Below are 16,549 nucleotides of genomic sequence, written 5' to 3'. Positions count from 1 at the left end.
TTACCTTACCCGCTCTACTGCCTACATTCCTCCGCCAATCGTTAACCCCGGAATTAATCAACCCGCCCTCTCTGCAACCAACTGCAGGTCGATTAGCCAATAGCGTTAGAGTATACAAGTGACGTACTAGACTTATAACCACGCCTTTGACTCTTCTGGCACATTAATAAAAAAATCTTTCGACAGATCGTTTGCCTGACAGGTGTTTCAGCCAATTATTCGTCAGGATCGTGGTCCCTCATCCAATTGTAACGTGTCTTGAGAAAATGGGAGGGACCCTAGCGTCACCCACTTCTTCTTCTTTGGTGCTGCCGGATTCAACTTCCGGCTGCTGCGTCCTCTGGAAATCACAACGTGAGTAGTTGTCGTTAGCATTGTGTTATGTATAACAAGAGGTTTAACTTTAAACATATTAACTTATTAGCTGTATTTGTCTGCAGTTGAAATCACACAAAGTGATCTTTGTTTTCCTTCACCGGCACCAACCATTTTCTTTTTAGGCTGTCAGCTGCTGGCTGGAAGCTAGCTAGCTTAGCTAACTTTTCCATACTGGCTTGTAGATGAAGCAGGTTTCATTCAAAACATTAGCTACATCTAACAATGATAGCAGTCAATGATCGCTATTTTATTACTTATCTTCATCACATAACGTTATTGTTACTTATTATTAACCGGTCTTTGTTACCTGCTGCTGCTCTTTCTTGGTATGAATGACCATGATCTGTGTGAAAGGTTAAAGGGGCCCTACAGCGATTGTACACATGAAGATACGTTAACTCATTATAGGAAGTATTACTTAGCCTGAGGCATGTGGCACAGTTTTGTCTTCTTTTGACATGAGAGAAACTTGGTAACTTCTGGGAAATGCACCCTGATGATGTCATCAGGGTGCACTGTGTCCTTGTTACATGAGTTCATTTATTACCGGTTTCTGACATGCAAATTGCGTTCATGTCAACATCAGATGTCTCTGAAAGCTTGGATATATGTGACTAGAGCTGGCAAAATTGACCAAAAACGCATGCTTCTGTTAGACCGGGTTAACCCCGCCCACGATGACGGTAGAGAAGCGACCAAGCAGCTTCCTGTTGACATTAAACATAGCGGCCACTGAACGCCAGCAAAGCGCAGCCACCCGTTGATGCCGCTGTCGCTTCTACGCCACCTGGATTGTTGGTCTCATTGGTTGAAGGAGTAGCCAATTGCGTACAGAGACATTTGAGCCACGCCCGTTGGTAATACAGAGCAGACTCCCCAGACCACCGCTCAGTCTCAGATCTACTGAGATTGGCTTGGTCTGGTGACAGCCAGACGATGCTTCTGTGCATCAGCGATACCATATTTTGCATTACAAATTGTACATGTTGAGTTTGAATTTTGCTGGCGTTAACCAGGCATGGGAGGTTTAGTAAAGCTATCGGTAAGCTTTATGTAAAATATTGCATCCAAAACACTGTTATGTATTAATACGTGTTATGTGGTTATGGTCAAGAGGTAGTCTTAGCCTCTGCTTCTCCGATTCTTTTCTTTAAATCTGTCCGTTGTATTACCAATTGTTACAACTTTACATGTTAAACTGCTCTACACTGTTGGATTCATCTGGCCTGCCTGCATCAGTTACACTACATTAAACAAAAAGGTTATTTATTGTCTTAAAGTACGTTGCTTTACCGTTATCTGCTGTGTTGATGACATTAAAACTCAATGCTACCACCAACAGCCTGTTGACTAATCACTCCCCTAATTTCTCTCTGACAGAATGGGCAGTGTTTTGGCTGCCAGCTCCCCCAACCCTCCACCCCCTGCCTCTGGCGCTGCTGCTGCTGCGGCCCCTGGGTTGACGGTGCCACCGGGCTTCGGGATGCCCCCGTTGTCCCCAGTTATACCCTCTGCTGGGGCAGCCTCAGGACAGGAGCAGGAGACAGAAAGCTCTTTACCTAACCCGGGTGCATTTGATGAGTGTCATCGCAAGTGTAAAGGTAAATGAAGATTATTAAACAAAATTGAAGTAATTTGAGGCTTAAGAAGTCTTGCTTCTGATCATTATGTACAAAATAATTTATATTTATATATCTGGTTGTATGCTGTCTTTAGTTGGTCTTTTCTAACTGCACCCGGGTTTTTCTTCTCAGAGGTTTTCCCTATGCAGATGGAAGGCGTCAGGCTAGTTGTCAACAAGGGCCTTAGCAACCACTTCCAGGTCAGTCAAGTTTCTTTTCACTTTAGAGATTTTTACCAACAGAAATTGGAACGTTTTGCCCTGTAAGCATTTCCCTTTGACTAACTGATATATATATATATAACACAATATAAAGCCTGAATATTTCTCAAAAGCTCGAGTTTTAGTCTGATGTTCGTGCCTTAACCTCCAAACTTAAATTCCAGTGTGATACAGATAAAAATAAGTGAACTGTAAATGTGTTAAACGTATATATTTTAAACTGTAAATCCTTTTTACACTCTTTAAGGTGAATCACACGGTGCTGCTGAGCACCACGGGAGATTCCTCCTACAGGTTTGGTGCTACGTATGTTGGAACAAAGCAGATGGGTCCGGCAGAGGTATGCTGCAGTAAAGTCACTGGGAATCTGTAAGATGTTTCTATATTTCTTTTTTAAATAAACTATGAAACCAATTGTCTTTTTGTTCAGTTTTTTCCAGTCATGGTGGGAGACATGGACAACAGTGGCAGCCTTAACGCCCAGATCATCCACCAGGTCACCAGCAGAATACGGTCCAAACTGGCCTTCCAGGTAAAGCACAGACATTTGTTCCCACCGTTAGAACTTTTTGTTAAATTTATTAGCATTGGTGCTGTAATATTTATTTATAAATTTACTTTGACAGTTTATTTCCATTTAAGTTTTTCCTGATTTCTCTCACTGTGCATGATGTCAACTGGAGCCAGACGGATAAATTGGAAGGCCCAGTTGTAGTTTTTTGCAGATTTATTGTTTCTTGGGAATAGGAAGTAAAAAAAAAAAAGTTTAACCAATTTGAAGAACAATACAAAGTTTGTATTGATGTAAAAGAAACAACCAATAACAACAGAAGTACCCGCTGATGTGTCGTTGTTAGACATTCTGCAATCGCAAATAAAGAAATGGCTATCGCCCTTTAGGATCCAGGATCAGTCGGACCGTAACGTTAACTTTGTCAAACTCTGTCCTGTCCTCAGACACAACAACACAAGTTTGTGAACTGGCAAGGCGATGCGGAGATTAAGGGGGAAGATTTTACTGCAACGATGACACTTGGAAACCCAGATGTCCTTGTCGGCTCTGGTAGGTCTTCAGTCATCACTTTGTCATCCAAAGACTACAATTATTTTCTATCTTTAAATATTTTAGGAGTGTGTTTTTTTTGTTTTTTTTCTGCAAATAGACATTTAATTAAACCAAAACAAAGATTAGTTCTGAAGCTGAACATCTGTGTTTTGTGCCCCTGTCAGGTATTGTTATAGCACACTACCTCCAGTCCATAACGCCGGCTCTGGCTCTGGGGGGGGAGCTGGTTTACCACCGCAGGCCGGGGGAGGAAGGCACAGTGATGTCTTTCGTCGGCAGATACACGGGTGAGACGCACGTTAGTCACCTGTTTCACAAGGTTATGTTTGTTTTTGTTTTTGTTTTTGTTTCGGTGAAACCAGTATTGACTTGACCCTCCTCTGTATAGGGAGTAACTACATCGCCACGTTGACCCTCGGCTCTGCGGGGGCTCATGCTTCGTACTATCACAAAGCCAACGAGCAGGTAACTTTCTTTCCTTTTATACTCTTTTCAGCCTCTGGTAAAAACACATTGCAAAACCATTTGCAGCTTTTATTTGTAATTTCATTGACAAGTGGGTAAATGCATGAATCTGCATTCATCGGGATCTAACTGTCTGCTGCTCTTCAACAGTTGCAGCTCGGTGTGGAGTTTGAGGGGAGCACCCGCATGCAAGACACCAGCGTGTCGTTTGGCTACCAGCTAGATGTGCCTAAAGCTAATTTACTGTTTAAAGGTACGATGTGCATACACTCTTTATTCCGGGTAAAACACACAGCTGATCCTGCACAGGTAGCTTTACAAAGTCTCCACAGAAAAATGTTCTATACTTTTTAATGAGAATGCATTTTTTTTATTTTTTATTTTTACAAATGATAAACAGGACAGTGCGCAGGCATACATGTCTGCAGTTGTTTGGATCCCTCTTTAGGAAATGTAATATTCTGTTTATTGCTCTTCTTCAAGGTTCAGTAGACAGTAACTGGGTCGTTGGTGCAACATTAGAAAAGAAGCTGCTTCCACTGCCGCTCTCTTTGGTTCTCTGCACCTTCCTCAACCACCGCAAGAACAAGTTCCAGTGCGGTTTTGGCATCACCATCGGTTAGACCGAGCAGCTGGTCATCGACCAGCAGACTTCACAGAACAGACAGACCCACTATGGACAAGCAGACTATGCCATGTACAGCACTGTGTGTCCCATCACTTCAATCTGCTCCGTTCGGCCATTATCATGTTATTGGTTTCATCAAATGTGGTGAATAGAAGGTACTATTGTAAATGTATTGCATTTAATCCTGTAAGATTAATGAACTGAATGATCATTGAGGTGAAACAATAATGGGATTGGTCAGGGGATTTGTTGACTGTGGACTCTCAACACGAACCAGTAGACAGGAGAAAGACTTAACACATTAAGAGACATTACAAGATTATTATTTTTCACTGAGTTCTTTGTCCCTTGCTCCAGTCTTGAATTCAAGTCTTGTTTTTTGATTTTACTGTAAAGTCTGTCTCGGCGTGCGGTGAATGAAATCCTTGTCATTGACTTGTTAAAAGATGATTTCTTGGTTACAGACAAGTTTACAAGCTATCAGAAGGAAGTGTGCTGAACTGCATGTCCCATTTGCAACCCATCACTTGTTTTGTTGCCTTTTTTATGTTGCATACATATGTGGAACAGTATATATGACCTGTGTATATACCTCTTGGAAACTGATAAATACCATTTCTTACTAAAAGAACTGCATGTCTTTGGTTGTTTCCTTCACACAATATTGTCTCTGCTGGAGTGTGAGATACTATGATAAGGGAATCTTCTTCTTCTTCTTCTTATTATTATTATTATTGAGATACAAATTTTACACCCCAAAACTCTGCTGAATGAGTTTAATTTAAACAAAAATAGGGGGGAAAAACCTAAGAAACTTTTCCAGTAATGTCTCCACGTCGTTTATCTTTCCCCAAATCCTGATTAAAAAGTTAGTTTTACCCCTGCCAGATATAATAATCCAGTACAAATGGGATGCAATTGTTTTTCTCTGTGGGTCAAAAATCTGTTTAGACTTTGCCTTAAAAACCTTTTTAAATAGGGTCAAATCCCAACCAAAGTTATCTCAAGAAACATTTTATATAGTGCCGATCTAGACCACGCTAACATGTACAGAGACCCAACTTTAGCTCATGAGTCAGCACTTGGTGTGATGGTGGCAAGGAAAAACTTCCTTCTAAGGCGAGACACTACAGGCCAAAACGTACTGTAGTTTTTACACAAAGTCAATATTGAGATTTATGAGGCTAATTAGCTTCTATAACGTCTTCTTTCAGACTAGTGGGAAGAAAACTTCCAAAATACACATCAATCATTTTATTTTATTATTCAACGTTTTATTCCTAAAACATGGTGAAAATTATTTATTTTTTTAATGGCTGGCTGCTGAAAGTATTTTTAGATTTATGGACTGATAAAAAGAAATATCCAAAATGTCCTCTGTAAAAACCTTTGACTTTGACATGTCAACAAAATGAGACAACCTTTGATGGTCCTTTATCCAATGTTCAGATCTGTGTTCTGGAAGTGTGTCGAAAATTAGCACAGATTTGATAAGATGATGCCTTATGCATATTTAAAAAGAATTTTTTTTAGAGAACGTGTAATACGAAGAATAAATGTATCACTGTAAGTAATCAACTCAGGAATTCATGATATCTATTAGTTAAATAGTGTCTCCCCTTAAAGGGCAGAAACCTCGGAATAAGAATATTCTGAAGAACAATATGAGTTTTGAAATACAGTAATCTGAATCAAACTATAGAGTTTGCGTATTAAGTATATGAACATCTTATGATATTAGGGTAACAAATTTGAAAATGTTTTTTTTCATATTTGGAGAAAAGTCTTGGAAACTAAAACTGAGTGAACTAAATAAAAAAAAGAATGAAACCTAAAGAATGAGTTTTAAGAGAGTCAAGAAATAGAGCATTGATTAAAAGGAATGATTTGTCCTCAGCTGTGATTTGAGTGGGAATTTTTGAACCTGGTGCCGGGATCCCCATTGAAATTGTTATTGTTTTTTTATCCGTGCTTTACACACAGGAAAGAGGTTATTTTTGTTAACGTATGAGCAGTGATCTTAATCCAATTATTTAATCCTGGATGTAACGAGCATTTAAGTTTTTGTTGGAAATACCTGCTCAGCAATGCATTGTGTAAATACAGTGTGTAAAATGTGGGACTTATTCATCTCCTGCACAAAGTGATTAAATGGACAGAGTCATGAAACGTGCCATCAAATTTGCTATTTATTGTACACTTGTATATTTAATTGTTCTTGGTTGGAAGCCCTTTTCTGTGAAAAAGTCTTGGATGCTAATGAAAGCACCAACAGACTGAACTTGTTTGTAAGATTTTTATTTGTTATATTGGGTCAATATTTGGTTTGTGGAGAATAATGGAGGAGTCTGTTTACTGGGTTGTCTTGAAAGACTCCCACAGAGTAGCCAGCTGAGCCTGCAGGTCCTGAGCAGTAGCGTCCAGCTTGGTCCTCAGCTCCTCTCCTCTCTGTGCCAAGTTCTGCTGGATCTCCTGTATTTTCTGGGTCAGCTGGGTCTCAAAGCTTTGGGTCAGGGGGATCATGCTCCTCTGAAACTCCTCCAGGCTCTGCTCCATCTTCTCCCTTATCTCCTCGCTGTAGGGAGCCATCTGGACCTGCAGCTTGCTCACGCTCATATCCAGCTGCCCCTTCAGCTCCTGGCTCTTCTGCAGGAAGACGGCCTTCAGGGCCTCGGCGTCCATGGACTCAGCGTAGGGTGCAACCTCCTTCTTCAGCTCCTCCACCTGCCTCTGGAGGTGCGCCACCATCTCCTCAGTGTATGGCTGCACGTTTGTGCTCACAGCGGTCAGATCTTTCTCCAGACGAGCCTTCAGCTGCTCGGCCTGCTGGGTAAACTGAGTGATGAAGTCCTGGGTCAGAGGAGCGGCCTGAGCCCGCAGAGCAACCACGTAGTGATTCACTGTGTCAGCGCTCTGAGAGATCTTGGCGCTGACAGACACAGAAAAGAAAACCGTTATTACATTGAAACACATAGTTTATTTCTAAATGTCATGTAGCGTCTTCATTGCTCTTACTTCACTTCCTGTCCCAGCTCAGATTGTCTGATCTGCTGCAGGGAGTCCTCAGCTGTCAGTGTCGCTTTAGCAACATAGTCCCAGAAAGCATCTTTCACCAAGTCCAAATTGTTCTTGGGCGGCTCTTGCCACACAATGTTGGCATTGCAAACTGTGGATAAACACTAGATTTAGTAGAAGCCCAACATTTTTTAACCAGTTGTGGTTTACATGAATCAAGCTTTCCTTTCAAGGTAAAACGTCACTCACCAGCAAGAAGTGCGAGAACCACAAGTACCTTCATGATTGAATTTGGACTCTGTTGGATGAAGAAGAAAATAGCTATCAAAATGTGTGAAAGTGTTCAATCCAGCACTTCATTTGAGTGTTTAAGTAATAATAAAAACTGTTACCTTACAGAGGCAGCTTGTCTCTTCTTCACTCTGAGTTTGATGACTTGTGTTGTGCAGGCGTTCGTTAAGACCTTTTATAGCCAGATTGAAGGGTAAAGTCCTTCTCTGGCTGCCCCGCTGGACTGAGTCTTGTCACTAATGGCACTCCACGTCATAATTTAAGTGCCATTGCTTGTTCATCCTGTGATACATATATCATCTTAAAGGGTTAAGTAATGGTTTGACACCTCTAAATCTGCATCATGTGCAGCATAAACAGAAGGCTGTGGACAACAGGCTATTCAAATAGTTTAATAGTCCGAGCAAATAACTTTAATTTGAATATAGTAAATACATGTCCGTAAAGTTCCTCTTAAGGCTGAAATGCTTGATTGTAATTTTTTTATCTTGATATAAAGAAACATCACCTTCTAAAGTTGGCATTGGGAACGTGTTAGCAAACACATCCAGGAGACACTGAGCAACATAAGCCTCCCACTGGAGTCGTGTTTCTGGCCACTTGATGGATTTTAGTCCAATATTTACTCTCTTTTAGCTCGGTTTTTGGTCTACACCACCTCCTGATTGAAATATCTGTCTCTTTAACTGCTAAATGCTTTACCATATTCACCAGCTAGTCTCTTTATGTGCCTGTCTGCTTTTTGGCACTGAGCTGGTATTACAATCGTTACTTTAGCTTCATCCATTTCATCATAATTGTCAAAAACGTCATCCACTCCTCTCCATAACTTGCCTAAAGGTTGCTGTGTGCGTCATAAGAGAACAGCTGGATGTTTATCAGTAGTTTCACCTGGGAGGAAGACTTTATGAGTCTTATCAGTTTGTCAGGAGGGAATTATCATATCTGAGAAACGTGACATTCCTCAGTAAAGACAATCTGCAGGTAAAACTGGATCAAAGTCCTGCTCACACTTCACTGACCTATCAAACCTCTGACAACAATACTTTGGCTTAAAGCTGAGAGCAAGCATGTGGATCAATATGTATGTTTACTCTGTGCTTCTTAACTTAAAATGTAATCAACTTAAAACAATGCAGTGGTACTGTTTGTCACAACTAAGTGAAATAGTGTGGGAGGAATGGCTTTCCACTACATTTAAATATAATATAGCATACATCATGGTCTCTAGATGATGAATCCTCCTGACTTTGATGACCTCCTGACTTTGATGATCCGACTTTTCTTTTGTGCCGCCATCAGGTTGACATTTGTAGTTTTAAGCAACATGTCTCAACAACTATTGGATGGATTGTCACAGAATTTGTTTCAGAGATTCACCGGATTATTTTGATTTCAGACCAAATTCATGCAAAAACTAATGGCCTTCAAATGATGAGTCTCAACTGAACTTTGTGTTTAGCGCTAAGAAGCAAACATCAGCATGCTAACACGCTAACGGCTGTGGACTGTTTGTCAAGATATTATTATTATTATTGATCATTTCTGAAATCTTTAAAAGAATCGTAATTGTAAATTCAAGGCTCCTGTCTCCAACAACAGACACAACACACATTTCTACTATATTCAATTTAAACATATAAATAAAGCTTTGCTCTCAGAACCGAAGCATAAAACCGTAAGGCACATACAGGCGTACATATTTATTACTTTTATTTAAACTTTTATTGCATTGCTTTTGTATCACACAATTTGAAATTTGAAACCTTAAATTTAACATTTTTGTTTCATTAAATAGACCTAGAAAGTGCCCCTTTGAAGACAGCTATTACAACAATTACAAAATAAAACCACTTGTTTCTTTAAAATAACATCTATCTGATAGATGCCGTGAGGTTTCATCGGACATTGTGATGTGGAAGCAGCAGCAGTGACAGCAGGGCACTCAGCGTTGAACTTTACTCCTGTTTCCTCGGTACGACTCAGCTGCCTATATATACTGAGTCATGATCTGTGCAGGACGCACACACACAGAATTCAACAGCTCGAAGCTCATCCACACAGGTGAGACCCCCGGAGGAGGACATCACTTTCAGATTTTGAGATAATTACATAAAAATAACCACAAAGAGCTAATTGTACATGTTTCTTTTCAGCTGCAGTGTCAGTCATGAAGGTCCTCGTGGTGCTCGCCCTTGCAGTTTTTGCTGGTAAGTAGGCTAGATTTTGTAATTTCGTTGTTGAATAAAAATGTATTTGTTTTGATAAGTTTTTATTATAAATCAGTATTGAACATGTGGCAATGCATGATTTTGACTCTTGTTCTCTCAGCAGGTTGCAATGCCAACGTCGTGTGGCAAGGCCAGCCCATGCAGCAGGTCGACTTGGTAAAAGATGCTTTCTGGGAGTACGTCGCCAAGGCAACTGTGACTGCAGAGGACTCCCTGAAGCAGATCAGACAGTCTGGGCTGGGAAAGGAAGTGAAGTATGTAAGCCCTTGTCCTAAAGTGACAAAGACACATTTATGGAGGGAAACAAGAGAGCTACTGCAAACTCCAAATCCTCAAAATGTATTTCTCTGTAACATGAATCAGAATCAGAAAGAGTTTTTTTGCCACAGTGGACTTTCCCTTGGTGATTGGTGCATATCCTACATAAAAACACATTTAACATCAACAAGAATAAACAAGAAATACAGAAACAGAAAAGAAGCAGAGACAATGTACACATAATAGACATACTCTTGACCAAATATGCAACAATCAAATTTGAAAACATCTTTTTAGTTGTAAGTGTCAGCCACGAGCGGGAAATAGACCCATCAAGAAGGAGCATATGTTTGTAATGACTTATTTTTGTTTGTGTCTCTGCAGCACCCTCATCTCTGAGAGCACCGAGGCCGTTAACAAGCTCACCAACGCTCTCCGTACTCAGGTCGCTCCTCTGACCCAGGACCTCCTGTCTAAGTTTTCCCAAGAGGCCGAGCAGCTGAAGAACCGTCTGGAGAAAGATCTGACCACCGTGGGAAGCAGCCTGCAGCCCTACACCGAGGAGCTGGTCGCTGACCTCCAGAGGCAGTTGGAGGCGCTGAAGAAGGACGCGGCCCCCTTCGCTGAATCCATGGACGCCGAGGCCCTGAAGGCCGTCCTGCTGCAGAAGAGCCAGGAGCTGAAGGGGCAGGTGGATAGGAGCATGAGTGAGCTGCAGGCCCTGATGGTTCCCTACACCGAGGAGATAAGGGAGAAGATGGAGCAGAGCCTGGAGGAGTTTCAGAGGAGCATGATGCAGCAAGTCCAGAGCTTTGAGACCCAGCTGAACCAGAAAACCCAGGAGATCCAGCAAAACATGGCTCAGAGAGGAGAGGAGCTGAGGGCCAAGCTGGACGTGGATGCCCAGAACCTGAAGATGCAGCTGACTGCTCTATGGGAGTCCTTCACTAAGATGACCCAGTAAATGAAATAATGTTGGTTTTTACTCTGTTGAATCAGGGTTGTATTTATGGGAATGGAAAAAAAATACCTCATTTTGTATTTTTCTGTAAATGAAGATGCTCTAAAAGGAATAACGTCAGTATTTCCTCTGATATGTTACTGTTTACAACTATAAGATTTAATCTATAAAACAACAATAAATAGGTTTAATGTATGTTGCGTTGTCACTTTCTTTGTATTTAAAATTCCAAAAAAAGAGCTATGAAACAAGAAAGTTAACTTTTGCTGTCCAAAATATTGTTTAAGCATCACACATAGCAAGGTAATGTAGCTTTTATGAGAAAACAATTCTTTCTTTCAAACGAAAAGGTGATTCCATTTCTTTCTCAAATGACTACAAACTGATTGGTTTTGCTGCTACAGATTTATTTAGTCTGGTGTGAACAGAAGCTAATGTTGTCAAACTTTAAACAGATTTCACATGGATTTTAATGTGTAACTAAAATGATTGAGTCACATCGCTGACTTCACAGCTGTGCTCTGCTTGTGTTGTTGTTGACCCCTCAGCCTTCCGCCCCCTTTTTCTATAGGGGTAGGTAATGTTTAGGGGGAGACATCAGGTCAACATTAGCTTTCATGTAACATGGAAGTGGTGGATCATCTGAAATCTGGGAATCTGAAGATTATTTTGAGATGCAGTTCAGCACTGTGTCAAGTTTTTTTTAACCATCAATCAGAAATAAAAAATGTTGGGTTTTTGGGTTGATACCATTTATTACACAGATTAGGTGTACAATGTAATCATTTTTACCACTCAAGAATTCATAAAAAACACTCCAAAACACCACATTAGGACACTAAGACCTGAGAAACAAAATAGACAAATCCATGTTATGATTTTTTATCAAAAACATTTGACATTTCGAGATTTCTGCGAGAACTGCATTTTTCGGCGTAGCAGTTCTATTCTGAAAACGGCTGAGAAATCACACTGTAAACCCAGATGTGGTGTTAACTAAACTGTTTAGAGGTTATTATTCTCATTCTTTCATGTTACGTCAATGTGCATTCATTAATAAGTCACGTTGGTGTGTCGCTCCCATGAGGAATCCTGTGTAATGACAACAAACCTGAAGGCGCATCCACATGATGCAGCCTTACCTGACCGCGCACGCGCCCCCACCCCTCCTCCACGCAGTTGCCTGTAGCCATGGAGGACACGGAGGATTACAAAAAAAAGCTGGACTCTTCAGAAGAGGTTGTCATGCAGGGAGAGATGTGTGGAGCTGATAGTCTTAATTAGCTTTGTAGCAAAACATGTTTGAATCATAGACTGTACGTTAGTTATAATAACGTGTAATTATTATATATTAATATTAACAGTCTATGGTTTTCAATGTGAGACTAGAATGTAACACGTTAATCAACATAAAAAAAGTAAGGCACTAAAGCTTCAACTTAACATGGTTATTTTAGACAACATGACTTTGCTAATGTTTGCTATGTTTTAGTTTTGACTACTAATGTACACTTGATTTGTCTACTGCATCAATTTACCGCTCTCTGTTAATACAACTTGACCTGTTAAGTTTTACCTTGGATAAAAAATAAGATAAGAAACAGGTTTCCTGTAGATGTGGAAATTTCTAGGAAAGTCAACAAATTTGAGATAACAGTGTATGGTAAATATTTGTGATAGCCACACATCATCTGAACGTCCTAATGTAGGTCTTTAGTTTGTGGTTGTAAAGTTTCATTAGACTGTGATTTGCCTCGAGGTCACAACAGGTCATTTTATACAGTGATACAAGTTTGAGATACAAGTCTCCCTGAATTGAAATGGCTACTATGGGGACTGACATCTTCACACAATTGCTCATTGAATCCACAAAAGTATCAGCTTTCCATTTATAAACAATGTGTGCAACTCTAACATCCCAGTATGCAGATATATTTAAATACACCATTTTAGAACTGCATACTGCATGAGAAAGACTGCATGGTTTTTGTCCCAAACTGTATGGGATTGGCTTAAAGTGGGCATGTCTGTGAAGAAGAAACTTGTGGATATTCATAGAACCCATTTTTATTCAGATTTTTGAGGGGAGAGAAACCCTTTGAAAACGGCCATGCAAGATGTTTTACACAAACTAATCTCAGTATCTACCATTATGGCCGCAATGGCAGCTGTTCATTAAATCAGCAAACACAGAAAGGTAGAGCAGTAACCCAAAGGGAACTTCACGTCTTACCCTAAATGAGCCCAAAAAATCACCTGAACAAAGACAACAATTTGACAATGTATGAAAATAATATAACTTGTCAATAATGATGACATGTAGCCAAAAAGTTGCAAAGCAAGTAAAGGCATTTCTTTCAAATGTTCAGGCTGACATGAAAACTACAAAACACAAACTTCTTGTCTAACCAACCTTTTTGGCTTGCGACCCACCAAAATAAAGCAATATCTACTTGAGACTCCTTGTCAAGTCAGGTCAATTTACACAGTATTTCAATGTCATCTTTTCTCAATTTTTGTCTGAGTGAGTGGTAATGACAAGCGTGTGTCACTCACACACTTGTGTGTGTGTGTGTGTTTGGGGGGGGGGGGGGGGGGCTTTGTTTAAAAAAAAAGAAATTGTTAATCATTATTTGAAAAAAAAACTTAGACCAAAGTACATTTCAACACTCACAGCCAACAAAGTTATTAGTCATCACCCCAATCTGTATAGGAGGTTTTCCATCTAATACAAGCTGTAAAAATGCAGGCAGCGGTCGTTAAAGCAGGACTATGAACCAAATTAGTTGGTCACTGATGAATGACCTTTGGCTTTTGGGCTGTTATCAATAGCGTTGTGGTTGTGATAGAAAAGGGCAGCGTGACGTTCTGATTGGTTTCTGAGCTGATAGCACACTGATGTTACTTCACACACAAACTGCACTACAGTTTGTTTACAAAGCAGTTATTGGCTACTGAAATCAAACTAGTCCACAGAGGCCTTGACCCCATGTGAATTCTGATTGGATATTTAGGATAATCCTAATTTCTGATCGGTGCTTGTTGTACTTTTGGTGTGCGACGTGGAGCCAAAATTACACACACACACACAGCAATAAAAGATGCCAACATGCTGGGAACTTCGGACACAGGTTGGCAATCCTGACATTTATTGGACAGCATCAAACTATCAAAACTGTATAAATACCGCGTGACAGCTCAGTCAGTCTCACACAGACGTCACAGCTCAGGACCACTGAGGTAAGTGTCAGACCCTTCCTACGCTTTTTTTAACAGTTGCTTGGTCTAATAGGGGTTGTTTCAAAGTTTTGACTTGTTTGTCACTGTGTCAAATGTTAGGGTTAGTTAGTAAGTTAATTTGTGTTTCGTCAGACTGGATGGGTAAAGAGTCTGATTAAAAACAGTCCTGTTGATTATGCATAGTGAGTTTAAGTTTTAAAGAAAGATATTGGCATGGGTCTGACTGAATTTACTAAAACCTGTATGTCGGTGTTGAGACTATTTTAACCTTAACACATTTATTGTATGATTTTCCAGATATCATCATGAGGGTGTTTGCAGTAATCCTTATGTTGGCTGTCCTCTCAGGTGAGTTTAAAATGTCTTCTTAGGGACACATAAAAACTTTTTTTACTGTCATGTGTTATTTTTATTGGACTTTTTGACCCAACACAAGTAGGGAAGAAGACATGCGTACATTTAAGAAAAGAAAATAATTAAGAACACATAAAAAAAAACAGTATCTACAAAAATGATTTCCTGATGGCAAGTTGACGACCGCTGTAAAGTTAGTGAATGAAAAGAAGTAAGAATAAGAGCATGGACAGAAAGAAAGAAAAAGAGAAAGAAAGGAAAGAAAGAAAGGAAGAGGGAGAGAGAGATACGGAAAGAAAGGGAGGATGAAAAATAAAGAAAAAAAAAAAACGTTGAGGTTGTAGGGTCCTCCAGTCCTCCAGGGTCCTCCAGTAAAAGTAATAGCCTAATAAGTATAATAATAATAAGTAAAGGAAGCCAAATGAGCTATTAAAATTATAAACAGTCACAAGTCTCCTCTGAACATGTGAGCAGGACATTTTCTCCCTGTTGAGTTCAGGAAGACAATACAGGACCAGGTCAGGAGTGAGAGGCTCAGGAGGAGCTTTTACCCTCAGGCCACTAGGATCCAAAATGTACATATTTACCTACACATACTGTATCTATATATATATATATATATATAAACAGATGTATTATGGATATTGTGTATGTATAGGGTTCTGTACGGATGTCATGTATGCCAAAACACAAAATGTCTTCCATCTTTTTATTGTTGATTTTATTTCAAATCACAAATGTGAATATTTGAGTTTGTTTGTCTCTGTTCAAAACCCAGGCTGCCATGCAAGAAGTGTGCCTAACGATGAGGAGAAGAACCCCTGGGAAGTCACAGTCAACAAGTTTAACGATTATTTGACTAAGGCTGACGATGTGCTGAAGGACATCAAGAGCTCCCAGCTCAGCCGGGAACTGGAGTGAGTTCATTTACGTCCCAGGGATGAATTTATAATTAGTTATCAAGAAATAAATCAATTTATTTTCACCTTTGACTTTTTATGACCTAATATTTAATGCACGATAAATAGGCTACATCGTGTGCAATGAAATCACCCACAGACTGTACATTGTCAACAGATGTAATGTAATGTAATGTAATTGTAATATTAGTAGTGTTTAATCTGCACCACCAGCTCAAGGAAAACATTTTAAATTAAGTCCAATGTAGTAAAAGGATCACTGCAAAACCAGAAATCTGCAACTACAGGTTCCCACTCTGAATAAAAGATAGTATGATAACTAGATTTGTTCTTTTTTAAAGAAGGAGAGAAACAGGCCAAAAAGTCTCAGCTAATGCCTTCCTCAAGGTGCAGCCTCCAACATTAATTGACATTAATTTAGTTAATTTCTTCCCCAAATTTCAAGGTAGAACTTATTGTATCATCTCCAGACACAAATATAATTAACATACTAAACACAGACAGTGAGTATTTCTGATACTTTTTGTGTATTTTGCTGATAATACTTCAGTTTGTTTACTTGTGTAATGTTTTTGAATGAAGGACTTTTACTTTTGATGGAGTACTTTCCGATTGTGGTATTTTATCTAAGTATTATCTAAAATACTTCTTCCAGCTCGTTAACACTGCAACTGGAACAAAACAGATTTCCTCTGGGCCCTTCTGTGTTTGTCAGAATGTTAGAAAGCATCAACACTGTGTTGTTTTTAAAGATGTTTTTGTGGCATTTCAGACCTTTATTGTATGGGACAGCTTAGACATGGGGAGAGAGAGAGGAGGAATGACATGCAGCAAAGGGTCGCAGGCTGGAACAAAACCCGCGGCCACTGTGTCAAAAACTGAGTCTCTGTGTATGGGGG

At 39.8% G+C, this 16,549-nt stretch overlaps 4 protein-coding genes across 6 annotated transcripts in view; 3 read left to right on the top strand and 1 right to left on the bottom strand.

Annotated features, from left to right (window-relative positions):
• The first annotated feature begins 171 nt into the window (after positions 1–171).
• tomm40l (translocase of outer mitochondrial membrane 40 homolog, like) lies at positions 172–5,003 on the top strand. 2 transcript variants are annotated; one of them, XM_034892491.1, is made up of 10 exons: positions 172–354; positions 1,759–1,979; positions 2,133–2,200; positions 2,469–2,561; positions 2,652–2,753; positions 3,179–3,284; positions 3,452–3,570; positions 3,672–3,752; positions 3,903–4,005; positions 4,236–5,003. In XM_034892491.1, exons 2-10 carry the CDS (start codon positions 1,760–1,762, stop codon positions 4,373–4,375), a joined length of 1,032 nt encoding a protein of 343 aa, XP_034748382.1. In that variant the 5' UTR covers positions 172–354; position 1,759; the 3' UTR covers positions 4,376–5,003. The 2 variants fall into 2 exon arrangements, with proteins under 2 accessions (XP_034748382.1, XP_034748381.1); XM_034892490.1 differs by having other exon boundaries at positions 3,452–3,574; positions 3,676–3,752.
• A 1,674-nt stretch (positions 5,004–6,677) lies between these two features.
• Positions 6,678–7,881, bottom strand: LOC117957001 (apolipoprotein A-IV-like). The gene is made up of 4 exons (XM_034892495.1): positions 7,788–7,881; positions 7,645–7,693; positions 7,396–7,546; positions 6,678–7,309 (listed from the first exon to the last, which is right to left on the bottom strand). Exons 2-4 carry the CDS (start codon positions 7,676–7,678, stop codon positions 6,733–6,735), a joined length of 762 nt encoding a protein of 253 aa, XP_034748386.1. The 5' UTR covers positions 7,679–7,693; positions 7,788–7,881; the 3' UTR covers positions 6,678–6,732.
• A 1,793-nt stretch (positions 7,882–9,674) lies between these two features.
• LOC117957000 (apolipoprotein A-IV-like) lies at positions 9,675–11,331 on the top strand. Of its 2 annotated transcripts, none has more exons than XM_034892494.1 (4): positions 9,675–9,750; positions 9,843–9,896; positions 10,021–10,171; positions 10,560–11,331. In XM_034892494.1, the coding sequence occupies exons 1-4, from the start codon at positions 9,693–9,695 to the stop codon at positions 11,137–11,139; spliced, it is 843 nt and encodes a 280-aa protein (XP_034748385.1). In that variant the 5' UTR covers positions 9,675–9,692; the 3' UTR covers positions 11,140–11,331. The 2 variants fall into 2 exon arrangements, with proteins under 2 accessions (XP_034748385.1, XP_034748384.1); XM_034892493.1 differs by having other exon boundaries at positions 10,018–10,171.
• Positions 11,332–14,157: 2,826 nt separating this feature from the next.
• apoea (apolipoprotein Ea) overlaps positions 14,158–16,549 on the top strand; it is a 3,947-nt gene continuing 1,555 nt past the window's right edge. Inside the window, exons 1-3 of the mRNA XM_034892883.1 lie at positions 14,158–14,376; positions 14,674–14,724; positions 15,509–15,647. Of these exons, the coding sequence (XP_034748774.1) occupies positions 14,682–14,724; positions 15,509–15,647 (182 nt within the window). The 5' untranslated portion in view covers positions 14,158–14,376; positions 14,674–14,681. The remainder of the gene's footprint in view (positions 14,377–14,673; positions 14,725–15,508; positions 15,648–16,549) is intronic.

Source organism: Etheostoma cragini, chromosome 14, assembly GCF_013103735.1.
Source record: "Etheostoma cragini isolate CJK2018 chromosome 14, CSU_Ecrag_1.0, whole genome shotgun sequence".
Classification (NCBI taxonomy): domain Eukaryota; kingdom Metazoa; phylum Chordata; class Actinopteri; order Perciformes; family Percidae; genus Etheostoma; species Etheostoma cragini.
Note: the sequence above shows the minus strand (reverse complement) of the source record. Positions and strands in the feature narration are given on the sequence as shown.

What these genes read in the sequence shown, in the direction of transcription:
- tomm40l (XM_034892491.1), top strand. Translation starts at nt 1,760, where the DNA reads ATGGGCAGTGTTTTGGCTGCCAGCTCCCCCAACCCTCCACCCCCTGCC. An exon ending in GTGTCATCGCAAGTGTAAAG is followed by an intron (nt 1,980 to 2,132) that starts GTAAATGAAGAT and finishes TTTTCTTCTCAG; the next exon opens with AGGTTTTCCCTATGCAGATG. An exon ending in AGCTAATTTACTGTTTAAAG is followed by an intron (nt 4,006 to 4,235) that starts GTACGATGTGCA and finishes CTCTTCTTCAAG; the next exon opens with GTTCAGTAGACAGTAACTGG.
- LOC117957001 (XM_034892495.1), bottom strand. Translation starts at nt 7,678, where the DNA reads ATGAAGGTACTTGTGGTTCTCGCACTTCTTGCTG. An exon ending in GGTTCTCGCACTTCTTGCTG is followed by an intron (nt 7,547 to 7,644) that starts GTGAGTGACGTT and finishes GTTTATCCACAG; the next exon opens with TTTGCAATGCCAACATTGTG. An exon ending in GAGCTGGGACAGGAAGTGAA is followed by an intron (nt 7,310 to 7,395) that starts GTAAGAGCAATG and finishes TGTGTCTGTCAG; the next exon opens with CGCCAAGATCTCTCAGAGCG.
- LOC117957000 (XM_034892493.1), top strand. Translation starts at nt 9,693, where the DNA reads ATGATCTGTGCAGGACGCACACACACAGAATTCAACAGCTCGAAGCTC. An exon ending in CTCGAAGCTCATCCACACAG is followed by an intron (nt 9,751 to 9,842) that starts GTGAGACCCCCG and finishes GTTTCTTTTCAG; the next exon opens with CTGCAGTGTCAGTCATGAAG. An exon ending in GGGCTGGGAAAGGAAGTGAA is followed by an intron (nt 10,172 to 10,559) that starts GTATGTAAGCCC and finishes GTGTCTCTGCAG; the next exon opens with CACCCTCATCTCTGAGAGCA.